The sequence below is a fragment of the Entelurus aequoreus genome, linkage group LG07 (assembly GCF_033978785.1).
Source record: "Entelurus aequoreus isolate RoL-2023_Sb linkage group LG07, RoL_Eaeq_v1.1, whole genome shotgun sequence".
Classification (NCBI taxonomy): domain Eukaryota; kingdom Metazoa; phylum Chordata; class Actinopteri; order Syngnathiformes; family Syngnathidae; genus Entelurus; species Entelurus aequoreus.
The window spans coordinates 15,193,392-15,207,869 of NC_084737.1; the positions used below are offsets into that span (position 1 = coordinate 15,193,392).

Genomic DNA, 14,478 nt, shown 5'->3' on the forward strand with positions numbered 1-14,478 from the left:
TCACAAGAAAAAGGTCACAATTTCACAAGAAAAACTTGGAATTTTGGCGGTATTATAATAAAAGTTGTCATTTTACTCAACGCAAGTCCAAATGTTACAAGAAAAACTGAACATTTGTGCAATATTATGATAAAAGTTGGAATTTTACTCAATGACGGTCGCAATTTTACAAGAAAAACTTAAAAGTTTGGTAAATTTTATGAAAAGAGTCGTCATTTTACTCGACAAAAGTCAAAATTTTATAAGGAAACTTTAAAATGTTGGCAATATTATAATAATAATCGTAATTGTACTTGGCAAAATGATGACAAAAGTCAGCTGTTCACCTGCCGGGTTTTTTTCGGGGATGAATAGGGAGGTCCTTCTTTAGCTGCCATCTTGTTTTATCATATATTGCTGCCTTTGCACCTGTCAATGTTTACTTTTGTATTAAATCAACAAAAAATCCTGACTTTGGAGCAATGTTCACAGACTCTAGTATTTGGTTCTCTATTAGATGCAATGGTTTTCTGTATTGGGACCATGATTTCCGTCATAACTTGTTCACACCTCCTATATGGAAGCTACTTTTTGTTGGTGATACCTCAAGAATGGTAGAAATACAAGAACACACACATACACATGCAATCTTGTATTTGTTACCTTCTTGAGACCTGAGAAAAATGCCTACCTCTTTAGGACCACCCTTTCTAGATATATAAAGATGTGTATTTACAACATTAATAATATATACATACTATGCAAATATAAAAAAGCTTGTTGTGAAAAATGAGTTGGAATTTCACAAGAAAAAGGTCACAATTTTACGAGAAAAACTTAGAATTTTGGCAGTATTATAATAAAAGTTGTCATTTTACTCAACGCAAGAAAAACTGAACATTTGTGCAATATTATGATAAAAGTTGGAATTTTACAAGAAAAGCTTAAAATGTTGGCAATTTTATGAAAAGAGTTGTCATTTTACTCGACAAAAATCACAATTTTATAAGAAAACTTTAACATTTTGGCAATATTATAATAATAATATGAATTTTACTTGGCAAAATGATGACAAAAGTCATCATTTTACTCAAAAACTCACTATTTTACAAGAACAACAAAAAGAATTGGCAATATGGTGATAAAAGTCTGAATTTTATATGACAAATGTCACCATTTTGCAGTGAAAAGTAATAATCTTACATAAAGTAATAATTTTACAATAAAATATTGCAATATTACAGAAACAGAAAGAATATGAGAAATTGTTCCCAATTTTATAAGAAAAAAGTCGACACATTGTGAGAAAAAGACTGCTTTTAGTTCTTTTTTATAATTTTTTTATTTGTAATTATTTTTTAATCTTCATTATCAACATCAAGTTATTACACTATGTTCTCTATATACACATTTATTTTATTTCTTTAAATTAATTTTGACCAAAGGGGGCGCATTTCAATTTCTTACACACACTTGTTATTTCATATGTTGACCAGAGGGGGAGCACTTTTAAAAGCGACACACAGTCAGTGTGAAAAATCCCTCCTTTTTGGGACCACCCTCATTTTGATAGATGTCACCACCAGGGGTGCAAATGAGACATTCTCTATTAGATGCAATGTTATTGGGACCATTATTTATGTCATCACTTGTTCACACCTCCTCATATGGAAGATACTTTTCCTTCTTGCTGTCTCAAGAAGGGGAGAAATACAAGAACACACACACACACACTGCATGTAGGTTACATGTGACATTTTAGTTAAGTATGTCTCACATGTGCTTATGTCAAGCTTTAAGTGATACACTGTTGTCGCATTCCCACGGAATCCTACTTCCTGTTCCTGTCTACGGCGCTAAGCCTTCCTGGGTAATGTGACGCATGATTATTGACAACCTAGTTCAGGTGTTTTATATTCAACATTTATTCACCCAAAACAGAACAATTAAGAGCATATTGTCGTGTGCACCGCTGACCTCGCAGCGTTTACATGTTAGAGATGTTGAGGTGTGATGATAGGATCTCATCGTCGTTTATAGACCAACAACAATTAGCGCTCTCAACGGTTCACAAATGCTCTTTGCGTGCGGCGGTAAATGTGTTGGAATATTTAGGACAAGCCGACACTTTTCATGCGTAAAATAAACACGGAGAATATCTGCAACAGCGGACAAAATTTGCTGGTGTTTATTTTTATAATTGTAAGTGATATCACTAATAATCAATTAAAACACTACAGTCATTTCACAATGAGATGTCTGGGTTTTCCCGAGGCTGCCAAGATACCTGTGGTGGTGGGAGCGTGGTCAGGGGCGTGGTTAGGGGAGTGGTCATCATGACGTCATCGAATAATTTGCCTAAGTGATCTTGTTTTTTACAATCGAGTACTTCATTTGATCCTGCTTCTAAGTGTGTGAACTTTTGTTTTGTAAAATGTGCAATATATTGGATTGGATAAAAATGCTAAAAAAAAAATGTGTATGTACATTTAAAACAAATCTGTTACTATCAACTAGATGAGGAGTGAATGCTCCAATGCTGAAGTTGAAGTGAAATGCTGACAGAATGTAGTATGAATGTAAGAATAGTTAGAATGTTGGAATGGTTTGAATGTTAAAGAGTTAGAATTTCCAGGAATACCGGAATTTGGTTTGGAACTTGAGGAATGTTTGGACAAAATCTCGCGCCAGGCCGTACCCATATCCGCAGCAGGTCTCCAAGGTGAACAGACTCTGGCATGTTAGAACAAAACAAAACACTTCGGTTGAAGTGGGTTGAAAAATGTGGAAAGAGTAGTTGCCAGAAAAAAGGCCAAAAGGGGTTTTGGGAAAAAAAGGAAATTCTGGGAATTCCTGGAATTTTTTTGAACTTGGAAAAATTATAGTTTGAATGTCCAGGATGGTGGAATGTGTTGAAGGTGGAATGGTTTGAAGTTTGAAAAATGGCCAATTCATTTTGAATGGGGAAAAATGTCCGGAAAACCTGGAATACTGGAAAATCTGGGAATTTTTGGAATTTGTCAAGAGAAAGCCGCAAATCCCGAATAGGCTGAACCGTTCGAAGTTGGAACGGTTTGAATCGGATGAAAAATGTGGGAATTGTGGAACTTTGAAAAAGGTCCCATTAATTTCAATGGGAATTTCATGGAAATTTGTGAATTTCGGGAAAAGCGGGATTTTTTTGGAAAATGTTAAAAGACTTGAATGTTCTGAATGAGTTGAAATGGTTGGTGTTGGAATTTTTCAAATCGGTCAAGAAATGTTGAAGTAGTAACATTTTTAATTGAAAATTGGTATAAAGGAATTCCTGGAATTTCGTGAAAACCGGGAATTTTTCCTGTTCGACTTCGTTTTTTTGTTCTGATTAATAGGAATGTTTGGACGGTGGAGCGGTTGAAGTGGGTTGAAAAACGTGGAAGGAGTAGTCGCCAGAAAAAAGGGTCAAAAAAGGGTTTAAAAAAACATGAATTCTGGGAATTCCTGGAATTTTTTTTAACTTGGAAAAATGATAGAATGGCCAGGATGAGTGGAATATGTTGAAGGTGCAATGGTTTGAATAGGTTGAAAAATGTGGAAATGTTGGAAGTTTGAAAAATGGCCAATTCATTTTCAATGGGGAAAAATGTCCCGGAAAACCTGGAATATTGGAAAATCTGGGAATTTTTGGAATTTGTCAAGAGAAAGCCCGCAAATCCCGAATAGGCTGAACAGTTCGAAGTTGGAACGGTTTGAATCGGATGAAAAATGTGGGAATTGTGGAACTTTGAAAAATGTCCCATTAATTTCAATGGGAATTTCATGGAAATTTGAGAATTTCGGGAAAAGCAGGAATTTTTTTGGAAAATGTTAAAAGACTTGAATGTTCTGAATGAGTTGAAATGGTTGGTGTTGGAATTTTTCAAATCAGTCAAGAAATGTTGAAGTAGTAACATTTTTAATTGAAAATTGGTATAAAGGAATTCCTGGAATTTCGTGAAAACCGGGAATTTTTCCTGTTCGACTTCGTTTTTTTGTTCTGATTAATAGGAATGTTTGGACGGTGGAACGATTGAAGTGGGTTGAAAAACGTGGAAGGAGTAGTCGCCAGAAAAAAGGGTCAAAAAAGGGTTTAAAAAAACATGAATTCTGGGAATTCCTGGAATTTTTTTTAACTTGGAAAAATGATAGAATGGCCAGGATGAGTGGAATATGTTGAAGGTGCAATGGTTTGAATAGGTTGAAAAATGTGGAAATGTTGGAAGTTTGAAAAATGGCCAATTCATTTTGAATGGGAAAAATGTCCCGGAAAACCTGGAATTCTGGGAAATCCGGGAATTTTTGGAATTTTTCAAGGGAAAGCCCGCGATTCCTGAATAGGCTGAACAGTTTGAAGTTGGAACAGTTTGAATCGGATGAAAAATGTGGGAATTGTGGAACTTTGAAAATTGTCCCATTAATTTCAATGGGAATTTCATGGAAATTTGAGAATTTCGGGAAAAGCAGGAATTTTTTTGGAAAATGTTAAATGACTTGAATGTTCTGAATGAGTTGAAATGGTTGGTGTTGGAATTTTTCAAATCGGTCAAGAAATGTTGAAGTAGTAACATTTTTAATTGAAAAATGGTATAAAGGAATTCCTGGAATTTCGTGAAAACCGGGAATTTTTCCAGTTCGACTTCTTTTTTTTGTCCTGATTATGAGGAATGTTTGGACGGTGGAACGGTTGAAGTGGGTTGAAAAACGTGGAAGGAGTAGTGGCCAGAAAAAAGGGTTTGAAAAAAACGTGAATCCTGGGAATTCCTGGAATTTTTTGGAACTTGGAAAAATGATAGAATGTCCAGGATGAGTGGAATATGTTGAAGGTGGAATGGTTTGAAAAAGTTGAAAAATGTGGAAATGGTGGAAGTTTGAAAAATGGCCAATTCATTTTCAATGGGAAAAATGTCCCGGAAAACCTGGAATTCTGGAAAATCTGGGAATTTTTGGAATTTTTCAAGAGAAAGCCCGCGAATCCTGAATAGGCTGAACAGTTTCTAGTTGGAACGGTTTGAATCGGATAAAAATGTGGGAATTGTGGAACTTAGAAAAATGTCCCATTAATTTCAATGGGAATTTCATGGAAATTTGTGAATTTCGGGATAAGCAGGAATTTTTTGGAAAATGTTAAAAGACTTGAATGAGTTGAAATGGTTGGTGTTGGAATTTTTCAAATCGGTCGAGAAATGTTGAAGTAGTAACATTTTTAATTGAAAATTGGTATAAAGGAATTCCTGGAATTTCGTGAAAACCGGGAATTTTTCCAGTTCGACTTCGTTTTTTGTCCTGATTAAGAGGAATGTTTGGACGGTGGAGCGGTTGAATTGGATTGAAAAATGTGGAAGGAGTAGTCGCCAGAAAAAAGGGTTTAAAAAAACATGAATTCTGGGAATTCCTGGAATTTTTTTTAACTTGGAAAAATGATAGAATGGCCAGGATGAGTGGAATATGTTGAAAGTGCAATGGTTTGAATAGGTTGAAAAATGTGGAAATGTTGGAAGTTTGAAAAATGGCCAATTCATTTTGAATGGGAAAAATGTCCCGGAAAACCTGGAATTCTGGGAATTTTTTGAATTTTTCAAGGGAAAGCCTGCGATTCCCAGATAGGCTGAACAGTTTGAAGTTGGAACGTTTAAATAGGATGAAAAATGTGGGAATTGTGGAACTTTGAAAATTAATTAATTAATTAATGTCACATTAATTTCAATGGGAATTTCATGGAAATTTGGGGATTTGGGGAAAAGCGGGAATTTTTGGGAAAATGTCAAAAGACTTGAATGAGTTGAAATGGTTGGTGTTGGAATTTTTCAAATCGGTCGAGAAATGTTGAAAAAGTAACATTTTTAATTGAGAAATGGTATAAAGAAATTCCTGGAATTTCGTGAAAACCGGGAATTTTTCCAGTTTAACTTCGTTTTTTTGTCCTGATTAATAGGAATGTTTGGACGGTGGAACGGTTGAATTGGATTGAAAAATGTGGAAGGAGTAGTCGCCAGAAAAAAGGGTCAAAAAAGGGTTTAAAAAAACATGAATTCTGGGAATTCCTGGAATTTTTTTTAACTTGGAAAAATGATAGAATGGCCAGGATGATCATTTTGAATGGGAAAAATGTCCCGGAAAACCTGGAATTCTGGGAATTTTTGGAATTTTTCAAGGGAAAGCCTGCGATTCCCAGATAGGCTGAACAGTTTGAAGTTGGAACGTTTAAATAGGATGAAAAATGTGGGAATTGTGGAACTTTGAAAATTAATTAATTAATTAATGTCACATTAATTTCAATGGGAATTTCATGGAAATTTGGGGATTTGGGGAAAAGCGAGAATTTTTGGGAAAATGTCAAAAGACTTGAATGAGTTGAAATGGTTGGTGTGGGAATTTTTCAAATTGTGCAAGAAATGTTGATAAAGTAACATTTTTTATTGAGAAATGGTATAAAGGAATTCCTGGAATTTCGGGAAAACCGGGAATTTTTCCAGATGAACTTCGTTTTTTGTCCTGATTAAGAGGAATGTTTGGATGGTGGAGCGGTTGAAAAATGTGGAAGGAGTAGTCGCCAGGAAAAAAAGGGTCAAAAAATGGTTTGAAAAAACGTGAATTCCTGGAATTTTTTTTTTTTTTACTTGTAAAAATGATAGAATGTCCAGGATGAGTGGAATATGTTGAAGGTGCAATGGTTTGAATAGGTTGAAAAATGTGGAAATGTTGGAAGTTTGAAAAATGGCCAATTCATTTTGAATGGGAAAAATGTCCCGGAAAACCTGGAATTCTGGGAAATCTAGGAATGTTGGGAATTAGTCAAGGGAAAGTCCGCAAATCCCGAATAGGCTGGACAGTTTGAAGTTGTAACGTTTTGAACTGGATGAAAAATGCGTAAGGTAGAGCGCGCCAAAATCTGGAGACCATTTCAACATTTCAACATTTTCAACATTCAACCATTCCTGCATAGTTTGAGAGTTAAATTGACCAATCACGACGTCAAGTGGGCGGAGCCATGAAGACCTTTTGCTAAGGGCAACGTGTGTGCAATCCACTTCTCTTCGTTGCTCATTCCCACGTCAAGTGGGTGGCGTGGGCGATCACGTCAACTTGCTGCGGAGAGGTTGTGTCGTGTGTCGCTGCGAGGGGGGAGGGGCGGTACGCTGCTGGGGGATGAAAAGTTTGCACGGCGGAGGCGGCGAGGGGTGGACTGACCCTGCATGATGGATGATCTAAATGCTTACCAATGATGTCATTCATTACATTATATGTTATGTATTGGGTTAGGTAAAGATTGTTTGAGGGCTCTGTAATGTCTGTTCATGTTTGTCAGCGTGACCTCTAAGATGGCGGCAAGTATCAAAAGCCATGGTATTTAGGCTGAAACGAAGACATTTGGAAAAATGCTAGCATAAAATGTTAGCATGCTAACGTAGAAGACGTTAGCATACCTCTAAGATGGCGGCAAGTATCAAAAGCCATGATATTTAGGCTGAAACAAAGACAGTCGGAAAAATTTTAGAATACAAGTGTTAGCATGCTAACATAGAAAAAGTTAGCATACCTCTAAGATGGCGGCAAGTATCAAAAACCATGGTATTTACTATTTACGCTGAAATGAAGACATTTGGATAAATGCTAGCATAAAATGTTAGGATGCTAACATAGAAAAAGTTAGCATACCTCTAAGATGGCGGCAAGTATCAAAAGCTGTGGTATTTACGCTGGAACAAAAACATTTGGAAAAATGCTAGCATAAAATGTTAGCATGCTAACATTGAAGAAGTTAGCATACCTCTAAGATGGCGGCAAGTATCAAAAGGGTATTTAGGCTGAAACAAAGACATTTGGAAAAATGCTAGCATAAAATGTTAGCATGCTAACATTGAAGAAGTTAGCATACCTCTAAGATGGCGGCAAGTATCAAAAGCCATGATATTTAGGCTGAAACAAAGACATTCGGGAAAAATATTAGCATACAATGTTAGCATGCTAACATAAAAAATGTTAGCATATCTCTAAGATGGCGGCAAGTATCAAAAGCTGTGGTATTTACGCTGAAACAAAGACATTTGGAAAAATGCTAGCATTAAATGTTAGCTTGCTAACATTGAAGAAGTTAGCATACCTCTAAGATGGCGGCAAGTATCAAAAGGGTATTTAGGCTGAAACAAAGACATTTGGAAAAATGTTAGCATGCTAACATTGAAGAAGTTAGCATACCTCTAAGATGGCGGCAAGTATCAAAAGCCATGATATTTAGGCTGAAACAAAGACATTCGGAAAAATATTAGCATACAATGTTAGCATGCTAACATAGAAAAAGTTAGCATATCTCTAAGATGGCGGCAAGTATCAAAAGGGTATTTAGGCTGAAACAAAGACATTTGGAAAAATGTTAGCATGCTAACATTGAAGAAGTTAGCATACCTCTAAGATGGCGGCAAGTATCAAAAGCCATGGTATTTAGGCTGAAACAAAGACATTCGGAAAAATATTAGCATACAATGTTAGCATGCTAACATAGAAAAAGTTAGCATTCCTATAAGATGGCGGCAAGTATCAAAAGGGTATTTAGGCTGAAACAAAGACATTTGGAAAAATGCTAGCATTAAATGTTAGCATGCTAACATTGAAGAAGTTAGCATACCTCTAAGAAGGCGGCAAGTATCAAAAGCCATGATATTTAGGCTGAAACAAAGACATTCGGAAAAATATTAGCATAAAATGTTAGCATGCTAACATTGAAGAAGTTAGCATACCTCTAAGATGGCGGCAAGTATCAAAAGCCATGATATTTAGGCTGAAACAAAGACATTCGGAAAAATATTAGCATACAATGTTAGCATGCTAACATAGAAAAAGTTAGCATACCTCTAAGATGGCGGCAAGTATCAAAAGCCATGGTATTTAGGCTGAAACAAAGACATTTGGAAAAATGCTAGCATAAAATGTTAGCATGCTAACATTGAAGAAGTTAGCATACCTCTAAGATGGCGGCAAGTATCAAAAGCCATTATATTTAGGCTGAAACAAAGACATTCGGAAAAATATTAGCATAAAATGTTAGCATGCTAACATTGAAGAAGTTAGCATACCTCTAAGATGGCGGCAAGTATCAAAAGCCATGGTATTTAGGCTGAAACAAAGACATTTGTAAAAATGCTAGCATACATAGTTAGCATGCTAACATAGAAGAAATTAGCATACCTCTAAGTATCAAAAGCCATGATATTTAGGCTGAAACGAGGTCTCTGCCATAAATCAATCACACACATTTCCTATGATGACGTCATTGATCATTTGGCGTTTTCAACTGCACTTTATTGTCCCTGGGTCATAATGTGTCAAATTGTGTCCCAGGACTATCTAACAGACGTGATCACAGCAGAGTCCATTCGCTACTTCCGCTGGTCCAAGCGTGTTTACCCACATCGGCCCGTCATGATGGTACTGAGTCACGCTGCCCCTCATGGACCGGAGGACTCTGCGCCGCAGTACAGCAACGCCTTCCCCAACGCGTCACAGCACATGTGTGTAGACACACGCACACACACACACAGACACACACAAACACAGACTGGTTATTGTCAGGTTCAAACACTGATGACATCTATTAAACAAGACAAGAAGCAAAGAATCAAACAGAGACAGAATTAAATTTGGACTCAATTTTGAGGAGAGACAATGTAATACAAAGTTTTTGTGATCCTTTAGAAACAATTATTCTAACAGTTATCATTTGGAAGACTCAATATGTAAAGAGAGTGCACATTTCAATGACAGAACAGGGGACCATGGAAAGACCCTAACGTGTGCGTGTGCTTCCCAGCACTCCCAGTTACAACCACGCGCCCAACCCCGACAAGCACTGGATCATGCGCTACACGGGCTCCATGAGGCCGATCCACATGGAGTTCACCAACATGCTGCAGAGGAAGCGACTGCAGACTCTGCTGTCGGTGGACGACAGCATGGACAAGGTGACACACTTCAATGTGACACTGCCAAATGGGTTCATGTTTGTCAGCGTGGTTACCACTGAGGCTAGCATGCTAATGTTAGCATGATGACGTAAAAGTTAGCATACTTCCAGGACGGCGCCAAGTATCAAAATGCATGATTTTTAAAGTTTAAACATACAAAATTATCTAAAATGCTAGCATGCTAATGTTAGCATGATGACATAAAAATTAGCATGCTTCTAGGATGGCGCCAAGTAGCAACATCCATGATTTTTAAAGTTTAAACATACAAAATTTGCTAAAATGCTAGCATGCTAATGTTAGCATGAGGACAAAGGTCAGCATACTTCTAGGAGGGCGCCAAGTAGCAAAACCCATGATTTGTTAGGTTTAAAGATACAAAGTGAGCTAAAATGTTAACATGCTAATGTTAGGATGATGACATAAAAGTTAGAATACTTCTAGGATGGTGCCAAGTAGCCACATCCATGATTTTTTAAAGTTTAAACATATAAAAATTAGCTAAAATGCTACCATGCTAATGTTAGCATGATGACATAAAAGTTAGCATACTTCCAGGACGGCGCCAAGTATCAAAATGCATGATTTTTAAAGTTTAAACATACAAAATTATCTAAAATGCTAGCATGCTAATGTTAGCATGATGACATAAAAATTAGCATGCTTCTAGGATGGCGCCAAGTAGCAACATCCATGATTTTTTCAAGTTTAAACATACAAAATTAGCAAAAATGCTAGCATGCTAATTTTAGCATGATGACATAAGAGTTAACATACTTCTAGGACGGCGCCAAGTAGCAAAACCCATGATTTTTTAGGTTTAAACATACAAAATTAGCTAAAATGCTACCATGCTAATGTTAGCATGATAACATAAGAGTCAGCATACTTCTAGGATGACGCCAGTATCAACATCCATGATTTTTAAAGTTTAAACATACAAAATGAGCTAAAATGCTACCATGCTAATGTTAGCATGATGACATAAAAGTCAGTACACTTCTAGGATGGCGCCAACTAGCCACATCCATGATTTTTTCAAGTTTAAACATACAAAAATTAGCTAAAATGCTAGCATGCTAATGTTAGCATGATAACATAAGAGTCAGCATACTTCTAGGATGACGCCAGTATCAACATCCATGATTTTTTTAAGTTTAAACATACAAAAAATTAGCTAACATGCTAGCATGCTAATGTTAGCATGATGACATAAGAGTCAGCATACTTCTAGGATGGCGCTGTCACGCCAAATTTCTTGCCTCTACAAAAACCTTCCCGCCCCCATTTATTTCCGGGGCTGCGTCCAATAAAATCACAAAGTTGCCGGGGGTCCTTAACCTGCACGCGACTGTCTTGTTTCGCGCCTGTACAAAAAAAAATAAAAATTGATTTCTTCAGATTCCAGCAGCTGTCAAAGACAAAGTATCCTTCCAGCGACAGGCAGTCAAAGCCGAAGTGCTATCGATCGCTGTCATTGACGTAAGAGGAAACATGACCACGGAAGTAAATGGGGGAGGGAAGGTTTTTGTAGAGGGAAGAAATTTGGCGTGACAGCGCCAAGTAGCAAAACCCATGATTTGTTAGGTCTAAACATACAAAATGAGCTAAAATGCTAACATGCTAATGTTAGCATGATGACATAAAAGTTAGCATACTTCTAGGATGGCGCCAAGTAGCCACATCCATGATTTTTTAAAGTTCAAACATAGAAAAATTAGCTAAAATGCTAGCATGCTAATGTTAGCATGATGACATACAAATTAGCATACCTCTAGGATTGCGCCAACTAGCCACATCCATGATTTTTTCAAGTTTAAACATAAAAAAATTAGCTAAAATGCTAGCATGCTAATGTTAGCATGATGACATAAGAGTCAGCATACCTCTAGGATAGCGACAGGTGGCAACATCCATGATTTTTTTTTAAGTTTAAACATACAAAATTAGTTAAAATGCTAACATGCTAATGTTAACATGATTACATAAAAGTTAGCATACTTCTAGGATGGCGCCAAGTAACAAAACCCATGATTTGTTAGGTTTAAACATACAAAATGAGCTAAAATGCTAACATGCTAGTGTTAGCATGATGACATAAAAGTTAGCATACTTCTAGGATGGCGCCAAGTAGCCACATTCATGATTTTTTAAAGTTTAAACATACAAAAATTAGCTAAAATGCTACCATGCTAGTGTTAGCATGATGACATAAAAGTTAGCATACTTCCAGGACGGCGCCAAGTATCAAAATGCATGATTTTTAAAGTTTAAACATACAAAATTACTTAAAATGCTACCATGCTAATGTTAGCATGATGACATAAAAGTTAGCATACTTCTAGGATGGCGCCAAGTAACAAAACCCATGATTTGTTAGGTTTAAACATACAAAATGAGCTAAAATGCTAACATGCTAGTGTTAGCATGATGACATAAAAGTTAGCATACTTCCAGGACGGCGCCAAGTATCAAAATGCATGATTTTTAAAGTTTAAACATACAAAATTATCTAAAATGCTACCATGCTAATGTTAGCATGATGACATAAAAGTTAGCATACTTCTAGGATGGCGCCAAGTAGCAAAACCCATGATTTTTTTAAGTTTAAACATACAAAATTTGCTAAAATGCTAGCATGCTAATATTAGCATGATGACATAAAAGTCAGTGTACTTCTAGGATGGCGCCAAGTAGCAAAGCCTGTTATTTGTTAGGTTTAGATGACATACAAATTAGCATACCTCTAGAATGGCGCCAACTAGCCACATCCATGATTTTTAAAGTTTAAACATACAAAATTATCTAAAATGCTAGCATGCTAATGTTAGCCTGATGACATACATATTAGCATACCTCTAGAATGGCGCCAACTAGCCACATCCATGATTTTTAAAGTTTAAACATACAAAATTATCTAAAATGCTAGCATGCTAATGTTAGCATGATGACATAAACATTAGCATACTTCTAGGATGGCGCCAAATAGCAAAGGACATGATTTGTAGGTTTAAACAATGACAATTAGCCAAAGATGCTAGCATAGAACGCCAGCTTGATAACATATGAAAAAGTTAGCGTACTACTCAGACGGCGTCTGAGCATCAATAGCCATGATATTAAGGTTTGAACTAAACAAATTGGGAAAATGCTCGCAGAAAACATTAGCGTAGCAACGTTAGCATGCTAACAAAAAATAAGTTGGCATTCTTATTTTTAATTTGTGTGTGTGTGTGTCAGCTGTACAACATGCTGGTGGAGACCAAGGAGCTGGAGAACACGTACATCATCTACACGTCTGACCACGGCTACCACATTGGACAGTTTGGCCTGGTCAAAGGTGAGCAGGCGCCCGCGTGGACACGCCCCCTACTTCCTGGACACGCCCCCTACTTCCTGCTGAGTCATGTTTGTGCTCACACAGGGAAGTCCATGCCCTACGACTTTGACATCCGAGTCCCCTTTTACGTCAGAGGACCAAACGTGGAGCAAGGCAGCGTGTAAGCGCGCGCACACACACACACACACACACACACACACACACACACACACACACACACACACACAATATTGTATTTACCTTCTTGACACCTGAGAAAAAAGCTTACCTCTTTAGGACCACCCTTTGAAGGTATGTAAAGATGTGTATTTACAACATTAATAATATATACATACTATGCAAATATAAAAAAGCTTGTTGTAAAAAATGAGTTGGAATTTCACAAGAAAAATGTAGAATTTTGGCAGTATTATAATAAAAGTCTTAATTTTACCCAACGCAAGTCAAAATGTTACAAGAAAAACTGAACATTTGTGCAATATTATAATAAAAGTTGGAATTTTACTCAATAACAGTCGCAATTTTACAAATTTGGCAATTTTATGAAAAGAGTCGTCACTTTACTCGACAAAAGTCACAATTTTGTAAGAAAACTTTAACATTTTGGCAATCTTATGATAGTAATCTGAATTTTACTTGGCAAAATGATAACAAAAGTCATAATTTTACTAAAAAAAAATGCACTATTTTACAACAACAACAAAAATGGGCAATATTGTGACAAAAGTCAGAATTTTATATGACACATGTCACCATTTTGCAGTAAAAAGTAATAATTTTTACATTAAAAAGTAATAATTTTACGAGAAAATATTGCAATATTACAGAAACAGAAAGAATATGAAATTGTTCCCAATATTATAACAAAAAAGTTGACACATTGTGAGAAAAAGACTGCTTTAAGTTCTTCTTTTTTTTTGTAATTGGTTTTTCATTTTCTTAATGTCTCTATATACATATTTATTTAATTTTTCATATTAATTTTGGCCAAAGTGGGCGAATTTCAATTTCTTACACACACTTGTTATTTCATATGTTGAGCAGAGGGGGAGCACTTTTAAAAGCGACACACAGTCAATGTGAAAAATCCCTCCTTTTTGGGACCACCCTCATTTTGATAGATGTCACCACCAGGGGTGCTAATGAGACATTTTCTATTAGATGCAATGTTATTGGGACCAT

General features: G+C 36.3%; 1 protein-coding gene across 4 annotated transcripts in view; it reads left to right on the plus strand.

Moving 5' to 3' along the window:
• Nucleotides 1-14,478, plus strand: part of LOC133653423 (extracellular sulfatase Sulf-2-like) — an 84,700-nt gene that overhangs the window by 48,800 nt on the left and 21,422 nt on the right. For all 4 annotated transcript variants that reach the window (XM_062052663.1, XM_062052660.1, XM_062052661.1 and 1 more), the window contains 4 exons: nucleotides 9,334-9,503; nucleotides 9,803-9,953; nucleotides 13,197-13,296; nucleotides 13,381-13,456. In XM_062052663.1, the coding sequence (XP_061908647.1) occupies nucleotides 9,334-9,503; nucleotides 9,803-9,953; nucleotides 13,197-13,296; nucleotides 13,381-13,456 (497 nt within the window). The remainder of the gene's footprint in view (nucleotides 1-9,333; nucleotides 9,504-9,802; nucleotides 9,954-13,196; nucleotides 13,297-13,380; nucleotides 13,457-14,478) is intronic.